The 14,765-nt window shown below is 36.1% G+C and overlaps 1 protein-coding gene across 2 annotated transcripts in view; it reads left to right on the forward strand.

Moving 5' to 3' along the window:
- Window positions 1-14,765, forward strand: part of LOC114335892 (27 kDa hemolymph protein-like) — a 70,948-nt gene that overhangs the window by 19,342 nt on the left and 36,841 nt on the right. For both annotated transcript variants that reach the window (XM_028286175.2, XM_028286176.1), the window contains exon 3: window positions 11,390-11,675. In XM_028286175.2, coding sequence (XP_028141976.1) covers window positions 11,390-11,675 — 286 coding nt within the window. The remainder of the gene's footprint in view (window positions 1-11,389; window positions 11,676-14,765) is intronic.

Consider the following 14,765-nt stretch of genomic DNA (forward strand, 5'->3'; position numbering starts at 1 on the left):
ATCTAGGACTTACTTCAACAGGTATTTAAACCTTTTTGCCGCTGTCATCGCTGAATCGTATTCACTTTACTGTGAATGATCTAGAGTCTAGAGGATCGATGGTTCAAACGTGGCCAGAAAACAAAAAGTCTTATGTAGTATGGAGCTATTATAAATGTATCAGCAAGAAATAATGGCTTAGCATCTTGCTGCAATTTACACCACAGATTGCAACCTGATGAGCTTCAACGCTTAATTTTAATTAATTACTAAATTGTAATTGCTATTTAACTGTCATTGCACCAACAATTATGGCGCAATCCCATGTAAACATATTAAATTTAAACATTCCACAAGAAAACAGTTTCAGAAACATGCATACTATGGAGTGTATATTTATTGTCAGTAAATGATTGGCATGGTATACATTCTTATTTTAACTTTTTGTTTAGTTGAAAATCTTTCAACAAGTATATTACACGCATACACTTCTTCTTTTTCATAATCTTTAGTGCCCATCGTCGGACACGCATATACAAACATGTATATTATACCTATTTGTATATATGTTCTATAGTTCCATGAGTAAAGCAAGCAAGCAATTTGATTCAACCCGACCTGTGTGAGATGTCCACCCTATCGAAAAAGTACATTCGGGTGTAACAATTCATTGGGGCGAGGTGTTTTGACCCGAGTAAAAAGAGGGATCACCCCACCTCGCTCCAATACCCCAGGCCATCCCTTCCCCCCCCTCCCATAGCACGCTGATGCGCGATGGGGGCACAACTATCGTAGCAAAATGCTCTTCACAATGGAATCCTGGGTAATAAGAAACCAATGTGGTGCCCTAATCGAATTCAAAACTAGGCCATCGTGAAGCGCTCTATGCCTTTATCTTCTGATTACTTATCCGCGGAACTAAAAATTGCTTGCTTGGGCCCCAAGTAATTGTACCAAGCCCCACTGAGCTCAGTCCAATGGCTTGATGCTCAAGTATTTTTTTGTTTTTATGTTTTTTATATTTTTTTTTTGTGGCTTACGCTTTTCTTTGTTTTTTATATTTTTTTGAGGCTTGCGCCTTCTATTTTTCTATGGGCTGACTTTACCTGATCGTGATGTTGGACCTACGCTTTGGTTACGTGTTTCTTCGGCACTTGGTGTTTTCGAGCTACGAACTATTTACTTTATTTATTTTTACTTCATTATCACTTTACTTTTGTTTTCTCTTTATGTCTCTCTTTATTTACTTTATTTATTTCCCTTTATTTTCTTTACTTTATTCCACTATTTGCTGTTTAGGACGTTTGTGCTTCCATCGGTGGAAAGCGTCATACCCTAACATTTCTCGCAGTATGGGACTTGGGTGGTGCTCCAGCTCCGCAAATTTGACCCTCGCCTTGTCTGTCATCATTTCGGTGACTCTCACCTGTTGTAGTTCTCTGAACAGGAATCTTTCAGCGACGTACCTCGGGACTCTGGCTGCTTCTCTTAGGCTGCTCTTGTGGACCGCTTGTATCTTCTTCTTGTGAGTTTTGCATACTTGTTCCCATGCGAGAGATGGGTATGTTAATACCGGTAATATTATGCTGTTTATTAATCTTAACCTCGTTTTTAATTTTAATTTACTTTTTCTGCCTGTGAGTCTTCTTAATGTTGCTCTTGCCATGTTGACCTTCTGGACTGTGGCTTATACTTGTTTTTCGAAGGGTAATCCTTTATCCATGATGACTCCCAGGTATTTAGCTTCAATTTTCCACTCGATGGGGTTGTTCTGCACCGTTAGTTGTTCTTCTGGCTGTTGTCTTCCTTTCTTGTATAGTACCGCTTGCGTCTTCTCGAAGTTGATGGCTATCTTCCACTTTATACTTCATTCCTCGATGTCTTCTAACGCTGTTTGCAGGTTGGTCACTGCTATATCTACGTTTCTATGTTTGGCCGCTATCGCTGTGTCGTCGGCGTAAAGGCTCATAAGGGTACCTGGTGTTCTAGGTGCGTCAGCGGTGTATATTTTGTACAGCAGAGGTGACAGGATTGCTCCCTGTGGCACTCCAGCCTCCGGGTTTCCGAGCTCGGACAGGACTTGTCCTATCCGAACCCTGAAACTCCGGCCGCCTAAGTACGAGGCGATTAGCCTCGTCATCGCCCCGCTGTACCCATAACCTCGCATTTTGTATATGATCCCCTTATGCCATACTCTGTCGAAAGCTTTGCTTACGTCCAGAAATGCTGCTCCAGTGTACTGCTTGTCGTTGAATCCAGCTGCTATGTACTCAGTTAACCTGAGTACTTGTAGCTCGCTGGAGTGTTCTGCTCTGAATCCGAGTTGAGCTTCTGGGATTATCTCTAATCTGTGTGTTTCGGCTTGCAGTCTGCTGAGAATAATTCTTTCCACTATCCTGCTGATCGCTGGGAGTAAGCTGATTGGCCTGTAGTTCTGCGGGAATGTGTGGTTCTTGCCAGGTTTTGGGATCATTATGACATGGGCCTCTTTCCATCTGTTCGGGAATATTTTATATCTTAGTATCGCGTTTACTATGTTTGTAAAATACACTATAGCTCTTATAGGCAAGTACTTTAGGGCCCTATTTGTTATTTCGTCTAGACCAGGCGCTTTTCTCGGTGAACTGTTTTTTATATATTCATTTATTTCTTCCGGTGATGTTGGGGGGATGATGTCTTCTGGATCGTCTGGTCTTTCTTCTTGCTCTTCGACTTCTTCCATTAAGTCTACGTCCTCGTCTGGGTGGTAGTTTAACCTGCATTCTCTTTCGAGTTTGGACCTCATCACCTCTGCTTTTTCTTTTATGGTATATACCATGCCATTTTCTCCATGTAATGGGGGATGGGTTTTCTGTCGCTTCTTATCATTTTCTGGAGCTTTCAAACATTTTTCATGTTTGAGTCTAGTTCTTCCATCTCTTGTACGAAGTTGACCCATTTTTCGCTGCGGTGTTGTCGAAGAGCCGTTTTGATCTCTCTGTTTAATGTGTTTGCCGAGGTTTTGTCTACTCGGTTTCTTGTTCTTCTGGCTATTTGCTTTGCTCTGTTTTTTTCCCTTATCAAGTCTTGTACTTCTTGTGGTATGTCTTTGAACCTTCCCGTGTAGATCTCGACTTCTTCCTCTGTTGTGCTGTTTCTAATTGCTCCTTGGATGATGTTTTCTAGCTCTAGGACTTCTTCTTCTATTTGTTGTGGGTTATTTATAACTGGCACTATATTAATTCCTTCACTCACTAATCTTTTATAATTTGTCCACTTTATTTTCTTTCTTATTCTTTTCGGCGGGTTTGTTTGTTCCCATGTTATGTTCCTAGTTCTAATAGAATGGGGTTGTGGTATGTTGTTATTTCGTTTAGGGTGATTAGTTCTGCTTGAAGTCCTAGGTTTTTAGCCACAACGATGTCAATGTGGGTGGGAAGTCCATTTCCTGGGAAATGTGTTGGTTCTTCTGGGCCCATTGCCACTGTGTCTTCGTTATTTTCTATATAGCTATTTAGTAGTCGTCCGTTTCTGTTCGTAGCTCTATCGTTCCAGTTGGGGGATTATTATCGATGTTTCGGCGATGTTTATGAACGCATGTAGATGATCGTCCATTAATAGGTCTTGCGGTCTTACGTAGGCTGATGTTATTCTGACTGCGCCTTGCCTCATTTTCACTTCTATTGTTGTTGCCTCCATGTTTACCAGTGGTGGGGTTGTGAATCTTTGTGTTTAATTCCTTTCTTGACTAGGATATCCGTTCCTCCTGATCTTCTTGTGTGTTCCATGAGTAGAGTATGAATCAAATTTTGCGTGTATATAAGTATCTAAGGTGCACAATCCAAAAAACACCGCTAACTTATGTTAATATGCTTCCACTTTGATTTCTTGCATTTTATTTTTCTGAAAAAATATATTGGTTTTTTAACCTTAACTTTTTCATTTTTAACCTTAAAAAGTTTGGTAAAAAAGCGTTTTTTAGGTTTTTACAAGACCTATAAGGCTATTAATATTAAATCCTTTTAGAACGCTCAGTCTCAAAACGGGGTGACTTTGAAATGGTTGGTGAAGGTAGTTTTTGCATGTTAGTACAAGCTTTAATTGACAATATCTCACTCAATTTTATCCGTAAAAGCAATTTTTGAGAACTAAGTTCTTGTGATTTCAAAAAGCTACAATGTCTTATGGAAATCTTTTTTCGTATCTCTGATACTAATCTTTCTATTCTGAAGATAGAGGCGGGTTAACACGCTCCAAGTTGGATCCAAGTGTACTTAGTCCAAGTCAACATGGACGCTGCGCGAGCTTAAAGCGGGTTGACACGATCCAAGTTGCATCCAAGTGTACTTAGTCCAAGTCAACTTGGACGCTGTGCGCGCTACTTGGAAGCTACTTTGATCGTGTAAATTACTTGGACGTCAAATAAAATAACCATTGCAAAGATGGTGAAAGTGATTATGGAGGGTATTCAAGTGGTTGCTGACTGCTGATATGTTAATACATGAGCTTGAGATCCAGAAAAGGAAAAGAAATAAAAAATAAAAAAGGAAAATTTGGATTCTTAATTGGATACGTGAGGCGTTTGGAGCTTCGTCTAATTTTCTAAGTGAAGTAGAAAAATTAAGATTAAGATACATTTAAAAACCATTTAAAAATAACTATCAAATCATTTGAACAACTATTTATTGCAAATGGTCAGTCCTGATACAAATATGAGAGAAAAAAATTGTATGAACATGTGCACAAATCATTAAATTATCATGTAGTGTAACTCATGCAATGTAACGTCAAATAACGGATACTTGTACATACATAACAATACCCAAAGTATAAATATCGATTCCTTGTTGTCAGAAATGCTCCTTACTTTTGGTGTACAGAGTAAAAGAAGTCTGAATAAAACAATAAACCCATTTATATAGCGAAATAACCAGATGTCCGTAATACCGAATCAAACAAAGAATTGGCATGTCGGTGTCTGTGAAGAGATAAAAAGATGGAATGCCGAAAGGTGTGGGTTTACGGTTGTTTTGATATTGCACTATTTACCTTTTAAATAGGTACCAAAAATAACCAGTATAAAGTACCTGTTATTAATATAGAAATAATCCAAATATTATGTAAATATAAGTAATATTTTTGTTAACAGAACAATGATAAAATTTTTTTTTTTTTTATTTTACAAAATAGTCGCATCAACCTCGGAGGTTATTAGCGACATATACATATACATAAGGTAATTTATTTACAGATGTTAGATTTTGTTAAATACATTGATATCTTTAAGGAATTTTACCAAGTGTTCAATTTTACAATTTTCTCCTAAGATTTCACTTGTTGATCCGATGATGTGGTTGTTCTGTCTCTGCAACTGGTATTTTGGACACTCTGCAAGTACATGCTTAACACTTAGTGGGATATTACAGTTTTCACATAAAGTGGGATTAGTGTGACCAATTATGTGTCCGTGGGTAAGTCGGGTATGTCCTAGACGAAGGCGAGTAACAATGTCATGGTGAGTTCTGTTGTGAATTTGAGATTTCCACGGTTTTACAAACGTTTTCACTTCGCGAAGTTTTGAAGTTGAACTGTCCCACTGGTTTTGCCACAGATTTCTGACTTTCACTTTAATAAATGATTTTAAATCATTAAGAACTACATCTCTCACTTCACTCGCGGTTTCACTGTCCCTGGCTTGTTGGGCTGTCCGATCCGCCGCTTCATTTCCTTGGAGGCCAATGTGTGAAGGAACCCATAGGAATTGTACAATATGGTTGATTGTTTTGAATGGTAGCTAGTTCTTTTTTAATTAGGAGAGCAATTGGATGCTTCGTGTACAGTTGGTTAATGGTATGGATGGAACTGAGGGAATCGGTAATTATAAGAGCATTGGATATATTACTGGAGTTAATATGAACGAGAGATTGATAGATGGCGTATAGCTCGCCAGTATGTATACAGCTTAAGGATGGTAGTTTATACTCAAGTGTACTATTTGGAGTAATGACAGCTGCCCCAACTCCAGTAGATGTTTTAGAAGCGTCTGTATATATATGATAGGATTTAGAAAATTTTGTTAGTTTGTTGAATGTTATAGTTATAATTATTGAATGTTCAGCTCCTGGGATAATTCAGTCGATGTATCCGTGTCAGGTTCTTCATCCTCGTAGTTGTCTTTTGTGAGCTGTCTCGTAATTTTTTTGTTAAGCTTTGTACATTTCAATTTTAATGAGCGTTCGGATGTATATGAATGAATTTTGGTTATGAGTTTTTTAAATCCTAGAATGTCTACTGTATATTTATTCATAACGCTGATAACATCTTTTGTTCCATGAGCGTTCTCAAATAAATCAACTGTTTCCTCAAAAGTTAATATTTGCTTTTCGGAATTGAATAATTCTTTAATTGGTTGCATTAGCGTTTCTAATGGTATTGTTGATATTTTTGTTTTTATTCTTTTTTGTTTCTGAGTTGGCTTTGAAAATACTTCGTCACTAGCTGATGTCTCAATCGGGGGTGATATTGCTTCAGATACAGTTCGTTTGGAGGATGATTTAGATGTATTTTCTTCGTTGGATACGCTAAATTCTTTTGGTGCTGGATTCTCTTTATGTTCATTAACCGAGCAAGAATTATTGCTTAGACTGGAAGATGAAGGCTGGTTAGTTATGACTATGTGAGGTGAGGGGGCTGATGAGGTGGATATATTTGGTTTAGATATCACTGGCATTGTATTATCTGTAGTTGATGTATCAAGAGGTGTTAGGTTGGTTGTAGATAATATTTTTGTTAGTGGCGTTGAATTATTTGATATGTTTGTAGAAGTGCATATTGTTGAAGGTATAATAGCAGTCATTTCTGTTGAAGTTACTGTACTAGGTTCGTTTCTGTTTGAAAGTGTAGCAGTTGGGACAGCTGTTTCTGAGTGATTTACATTTACTGAGCAACTACTGGAAATATGGCCATGTTGTTTGCAAATGAAACATAAATTGTCTAATGTCAAAAAAATTCGATTTGTAGTATCTTCATGAGTTATTAAAATGGTATTGGACCTGTGGGTGGAGATACGTAAATATGTCGACGGAAACTGAGTACATGTTTGTATTCAGGATTGTTGGTTCCTATTCGCAAAAATGACATTGATGAAGTTGGTTTTAGCCCTAAGAGCAGTAGTTCGTTTTCTATTACCTTATGCGGGATAGTGGGAGAAACATTGGATATTAGGAGTCTTTCACTTGGAGTAATTAGTCTACGGACTTGAATTTGTGTATTGTTTACAGTGATGAAACCTCTACTGTTTGAAAAAAATTCATCTACGACTTGTTTGGTTGAGAAATAGATACAGATACGATTGTTGGTGATTCTTGATGAAAAAATAATGTGTTTTGGACTAACTAAAGCTCCTACCGCTAGCAAGTATTCTTCTAATTTAACATCGTTGAGAGAATTAAAAACTACTGCTTGTAGCTTGGATGGATAGATTGTTTCTTTTTGTCTACTAGCTGCAGCAGAGTAAGATAAAGGATTTTGTGATGTGGATTGCGATAATGATTCATCGCTATTATTAGTGACGTCGAATTCCATTTCTCAACACCATTTGATTTTCCTAAGTACGGACCTGTTCCGCTTCGAATTTTGGTAATTGTCTTTAAAGACAAAAAATTGGTGTCGATCAATGACTGGTGTTGTTTATTGACGGTTTTATAAAATTCTTTGGTTATGAAATACTTATTAATAGAAAAATATGTACTCACAGAAAATGTTCTTCTATACACACTTAACTAACACTATTATACTTGATGTTAACGTAGTGTAAGAATACTATGATTGGTTTTTGTAAGTTAAATTTACTATTTGTTAGGATCGATCAAAAAGCATGTGTGCTTATTCGATATCAGGGCCGGACTCCACAATGATAAAATGGAAAAAGAAAAATGATACCATATACCACAATCTGAATCTATTGAGATTTTACTTCAAGAAAAAGAAAACATTAAAAAGATTATCCTCGTGCCAAAAAATAACAATTTGGTTGCGTTTACGCACTTTTGCCGTAAATGGGTTTTAACACACTGATAATATGAAAAAATATTATTACACGTAATAATTACTTAGCAGATGAAATAATCTTTTCTGATTATCATTACAGCATATTTATAAAAATCGATCTGCGATATCAAACCACGCTATATTGGGCACATAAATGTCTTCAGTTGACGCATCTGTTGTAGTTGATGCTTTTATTTTTTCGGCTTCCTGTTGATACGTAGTTCTCATGGAATTTATTTTTTTTAATACGTCGTTTTCTGTGAAACCAGGAATATTCATGTTCATTTTTATTCGTTATAGGGCCGCACTTCTAGGCATCCTTATTTTTATACTCATTTATTTTTATATTCCATCATGCTTTCTCAGCCATAAATCTAACGCTCTCCCTTTCAGCCCATTTTATATTTAATTGAAACAGACTTTATGACTTGTACACACTTCTAAAAAAGGTCAAACCGGCAAACAGGTGTATGTTCTCAAAGAAATTGAAAGTGTGTAAAAAAACTTTTAATAATCAGCTAAGTACTTTCAGCACATAACGTGCCATCATCAGAGCTTCCTAAAAGGACATTTAAGATAAGAGATTTTTTATAAACAAAAGATTGAAAAAACTTACTTCCTCTTATAAATCCTTCATAGAAGAGTAATTGTTAAAACTCACATGATAAATCATGGATACTGGGCAAAAGCCACAGATATTGGGTATAAAACCCTTAAAATTAAAAGTTATCACATCTAAATTCTTTTTTTATTTTAAAATTACAACATGGCTGCGTCAAACCGTTGTGAGTTCACGTGAACAGCTGAGCGCTGTCATTCATTCAAATGATAAAGAAGGAACCACTAATTTATGCGCCCTCTATATTGGTATGTAAATAAAAATTAATTAAATTGAAAATGGCTAAAAGGCCATGTGTTGGTTAAATTAATTCTAAGTGAAGATACTAAATTTTTTTAAAGGTAAATTTTCAAAATTACAAATATTAATATTGAAGTGAAATGTTAACACGTTAACATTTCACTTCAATATTAATATTTGTAATTTTGAAAATTTAACTTTAAAAAAAAATTTAGTATCTTCACTTAGAATTAATTTAACCAACACATGGCCTTTTAGCCATTTTCATTTTAATTAATTTTTATTTACATACCAATATAGAGGGCGCATAAATTAGTGGTTCCTTCTTTATCATTTGAATGAATGACAGCGCTCAGCTGTTCACGTGAACTCACAACGGTTTGACGCAGCCATGTTGTAATTTTAAAATAAAAAAAAAAAAGAATTTAGATGTGATAACTTTTAATTTTAAGGGTTTTATACCCAATATCTGTGGCTTTTGCCGAGTATCCATGATTTATCATGTGAGTTTTAACAATTACTCTTCTATGAAGGATTTATAAGAGGACGTAAGTTTTTTCAATCTTTTGTTTATAAAAAATCTCTTATCTTAAATGTCCTTTTAGGAAGCTCTGATGATGGCACGTTATGTGCTGAAAGGACTTAGCTGATTATTAAAAGTTTTTTTACACACTTTCAATTTCTTTGAGAACATACACCTGTTTGCCGGTTTGACCATTTTATATTTGTACTTATATCCCGATTTATATTGTCTGACTGTCACGCCATTGTAACTATACTTTGACGCTACTTGGAAGAAAGTTCGGCACCGTCCTAGTCGACTTGGATAGAACTGGTTGATAGAAATATACTTGGACGAGGGTGGTGACACGATCAAAGGAGCTTCCAAGCGTTGCGTGCGCAGCGACCGAATAGACTAGGGTGGACTTGGACGAAGAACACTTGGAACGTGTCAACCCGCTCACACGATCAAAGTAGCTTCCAAGTGTTGCGCGCGCTGCGTCCAAGTAGACTTGTACCAAGTACACTTGGATCGTGTCAACCCGCCTTTACTTGGAAGCTACTTTGATCGTGTAAATTACTTGGACCAAATCCAATAACCATTGCAAAGATGGCGAAAGTGATCATGGAGGGTATTCAAGTGGTTGCTGACTGCTGATAAGTTAATGTATGAGCTTGAAATCCAGAAAAAAGAAATAAAAAAAAGAAAATTTGGACTCGTAATTGAATACGTAAGGCGCTTGGAGCTTCGTATAATTTTCTAAGTGAAGTAGTAAATGAAGATTAACACGTTAACGGACAGAACGTCTATACCGAACAATTTGAACAACTATTGAAAATGGTCAATCCAAAAATTCAAAAAGTTTATATAAATATGAGAGAAAAAATTTTTGTGTGAACATCTGCATAAATAATTAAATTATCATATAGTGTAACTAAAGAAATGTAACGGATATCTGTACGTACATAACAATACCCAAAGTACCTATAAGTATCGATTCCTCGTTGTTAGAAATGCTCCTTACTTTTGGTGTACAGAGTAAAAGAAGTTTTACTCGGAAGAATAATTTTTGACTTATTAGCAGAAAACTGACTAAAACCATTGATTTTTCGTATAATATAATATCACAAGAGAAAAAATTTTGCCGGCAATATTCTCGACTGGTATGAAAGTTTGTTGCCTGGCAATTTTCGCGAATTAAATTTTGACTTAAATCACGAGACGTTACCCGAGTGATTTTGTCAAAATTTCATAAGCGAAAATTACCAAAAGGCAACGAACTTGAATGAAACCAGGAGAAAATTTTGCCCGTCAATAATTTTCTCTCGAATGATATTCGACAAGACTATTTCACGAGACATTTAATGCACCATATCAACGAAATATAATCTTTATTTATTTGTTATTACCAGACACTTTCGTGACGGAGCTGTCATAATTTTGTCGCTGAGAAATCACGTCGCTAAGGAGTTTTGTCAGTAGGAAACGTTGCGTTGCTATGACGTTTTATCAGTTAAAAACAGTCTAGTGAAATAGTCGATATAAAACTAACACTAACTACAAAAAAATGTATTAATCTAAGAATTAAACCTTTTACGAATTTCTGCGGTCAAAATATAATAAAGAATTTCCACCCTCCAATGGGGTGGCAACCATCCCCATGGTAAAAGCGCCTTTCAGCTTTATATAGATTTTAACCGTTGTCCTATCCACTACGTTAGTAGTACCTTGTACTACCAACAATTATTATTATAGTTTCCCGCCTTTAAACGTATATATCATAGGAGTATATATATCAACTAAAATTGTCACTGTCACAGTGGTAGTTGCCAACCTCGTCTGATAGATCTAAAGGTGAGAAAAAATCAAAATAATGTAGATTTCTAGGTCTCTATCGCTAAATTTTCCACCACTGCCACCTCCACGTCTTTTAGGTACGTTATTTTGCCGAATATTAGCGCACTCATCACTGTATATTTATTTAGTAATTGAAGGTATACTTAAAGAAAATTGATTTTTAGGAAATGTCTCGTCAAGTTACAACATGCCTGGATGGCAAACAACTTAATTTAAATCCAGATACAATCGTTGAAGAATTTTCTCGTGCTGAACGAACTTACGAGCTTCTTAACTTTTTTAAGAAATACTGTAAAGTTTGGCCTGAAGTTCATGGGTGTATTCAGCCTATGGTGACTTCTACTGAAAAATGTTTGACTAGCGATGAAAAGCGCACCGTTGAAAAAACACTTTCCCTCGTCGGTGACACAAATACTTTCTTATGCGAAAACAATGCCTATCGCATTATAAGTAAGTATGTAGTAAGTAGTGTCTTCTTTGATATTAGGGCCCCTATGACCTTTTTCAGTTCCAGCAATGAATATAACTTTTAGAAGGCTTCATCCAGCCTCAAAAGTCCACTACTGACCATAGACCTCCTCCTCTTGTTTCCAACTCCGCCTATCCTGTGCCGCTCTCGTCCAGTTTTTATTTAGCCTCCTTAAAATCTATCTTGGAGGCGGTCGACCGACGCTTCTCATATGTCGTCTCTTGGTCTTCATTCCAATAACCTCTTTGTCCATCACCCATCTCTCATTCTAGCTATGTGTCCTGCCTATCTCAATTTTAGTCTAGCTATCCTTTTGATGATGTCAGTCACCTTTGTTCTTCTGATCTCTTCGTTTTTGATTTTGTCTCGCAAAGAGTTATTCCTAACGGGAACCGCTCCAATCTTCTCTGTATGACTCTTAGTTTGGTAGCCAAGGCTTTACTTAAGCTAAGTGTTGCTGCTCCGTATGTCAAGACTTAAAGGACTCACTGATCAAATAAATACCTTCCTCTTTAGGCATGTGGGCAACCCACTTTTAAATTTCTCTTTACTCAGATTTGAGTACCAGAAACTGTCTTTCGGCCCTTTTCTTAAACGAAAAGAATGCAAATACGTGACCGTGTCCTTTATTTGCTTTCTTTTATATTCATCGTCTCTGTGCTTATATATTGTAAAAGCCAGAGATACAGGATGCAGCCAGAAAGCAGTTTCTTAACGAAAAGCCTTGGATTTAAAATATTGTTTATTATTTTTATTTCAGTTATTTTAATTGTTTTAATTGTAGTAAACTTCGTACCTATGACTTTTTGTCTTCCTCGTTTTACGATAGTGACAACGACATCGCTGTTTTGCATTTCAAAGGTGGAATCATTGCTTCGCGGTGATTTCCCTTAAATAGGCAGGCTGTTAATATTTGGTTTAGAGTTGTGACTGCATAGCTCCACCGAGGACGCATGAGATGTAGAAATAGCTATCTGGAGATGGTGGTCCAACTCTGAATCAAATAAGAACAGAAACTGCCTTTTTCTCTCACTTTTAAAAGTTTCTCTAAGTTTTCCATATGCTGCCCACCCAAGACCGATTCTTCTCTTCAGTTCCTAAGTCTGGTTATTCCGGCTAATCGTAATTTCATGTACCAGGTATTTATAACTATCTACGAGTTCTATTTATTTTCCACCGATACTGATACCTTGGTTGGGTACCAAATTTGTCATTATTTTTATTTTCGAGATGTTTATATTTAAACCTACATTTTCTATGGCCATAACGAGTTCCTGTGCCATGTCTCATGCCATCCCTAGATCCTCAGCTATTACGACTATATCATCGGCGAAACGTAAGTTGTTTAGATATTCTACATCTATTTTTGTTCCCATTGTCATCAATCCAAATTTTTGAAAACATGTTCTAAGACCGTATTAAAAAGTTGAGGTGAGATTAGGTCTCGTTGCTTAACTCCTTCGTTCTATTTTTATGCAATTACTGTTAGTATGTAAGTTGGCAGTGGCTGTTGCATGCAGGTATATTTTGTATAATAATTTTGTATACCTATAATCTACCTGTATTATTTAAGAGCCTGTAAGATTTTTCTTAGCTCAACTATGTCAAAAGCTTTGTGAAAATCGATAAACACTAGAAATAAAGGTCTATTTTATTCCACTACTTTCTCTATTAGGGTTTTTATACTTTGTAGATTTGTTTGTTTTGTAACTTTTTCTGAGTCCAGCTTGTTCTCTTGGTTAAGTATCTAATTTTCTTTCGATACTCTACAAATATCGCGTAAACAACTTATAATATAATATATATTATATATGTCTGAAGAGAACAACCCTTTAGAACACAGTTTTAAGAAGGCAGATCTGAACGAATATGGTATCAATATAAATGGAGAAAAGCTCAGTCATTTGAGATTCGCAGATGACATCGTCCTTATAGCCGATCGTATGGATGATGCATTAGTAATGTTGAACAAGTTATCACGCTTCCTTAGAGGTCGGACTAAAGATTAACATCAACAAGACGCAAATAATGACTAATCTCGTGCTAAATCGTAATATTGTTGTTGATGGAATGGATATTGAGCAGACTGCATCTTATAAGTATGTACTTGGGACATGAAATTCGGTTGGGAAGAGATAACCAGACGTGCGAGCTCCCATGTCGCATAGGATTAGCCTGGGCAGCGTTTGGTAAACTGAGCTATGTATTTAAATCGGACTTACCCATATGCCTGAAAAGGAAATTATTTTATAGGAAAAGGTTTTATAGGAATTATGTAAAAAATGTGCGCCTTGCTCAAGAATATCTCTATTTTTGACCATATCGAAAATTATTATACATAAAATATGTTTATAATTAAAAATAATTTTAAAACATTATCTAATTACAATAATAAACATTTTCTCTGCCATAAAATTGAAAATTCAAATTCGTGCATTATTGCAATCCATTTTAATATTATAAAGGATGAGTACAAAACCTTATAGGTCTGGATCCTGCGTATGAAAAAAAAGTTGATTAATAGCAAGCTGAAAATTTGTTAACAGCTTAAGGATGTCTAGTCGGACAAACTTTGATATATGGGAACATTGTAACAGGGGAAGTTTTAATTCTGGAACAGGCTAAAAATTTGGAACGGTCAGACCACGAAAACGACATGACGTATTTTGTCAGACAGAACAGACTCTTCGAACAGAGATTAAACTCTCATGCAAAAATCAGACTGCTATTTATCACCAAATGGGCGTTTTAATGAGTCGAACATGTAGAATATGTCAAATGACAGGAATTATGACAGGTAATAAATAGCAGTCTGATTTTTGCATGAGAGTTTAATCTATGTCCGGGAAGTTTAAGTCTGTTCTGTCGGACAAAATAAATGTGCCGTTTTTGTGTTGTGACCGTTCCAAATTTTTAACCTGTTCCACAATTAAAACTGCCCCTGTTTCAGTGTTCCCATATATCAAAGTTTATCCGACTAGACACCCTTAAGCTATTAACAAATTTTCAGCTTGCTATTAATCAACTTTTTTTTCATACGCGGGATCCAGACCTATTATGGAAAATAGGCC

This window comes from Diabrotica virgifera, chromosome 2, assembly GCF_917563875.1.
Source record: "Diabrotica virgifera virgifera chromosome 2, PGI_DIABVI_V3a".
In the NCBI taxonomy this organism is placed as follows: domain Eukaryota; kingdom Metazoa; phylum Arthropoda; class Insecta; order Coleoptera; family Chrysomelidae; genus Diabrotica; species Diabrotica virgifera.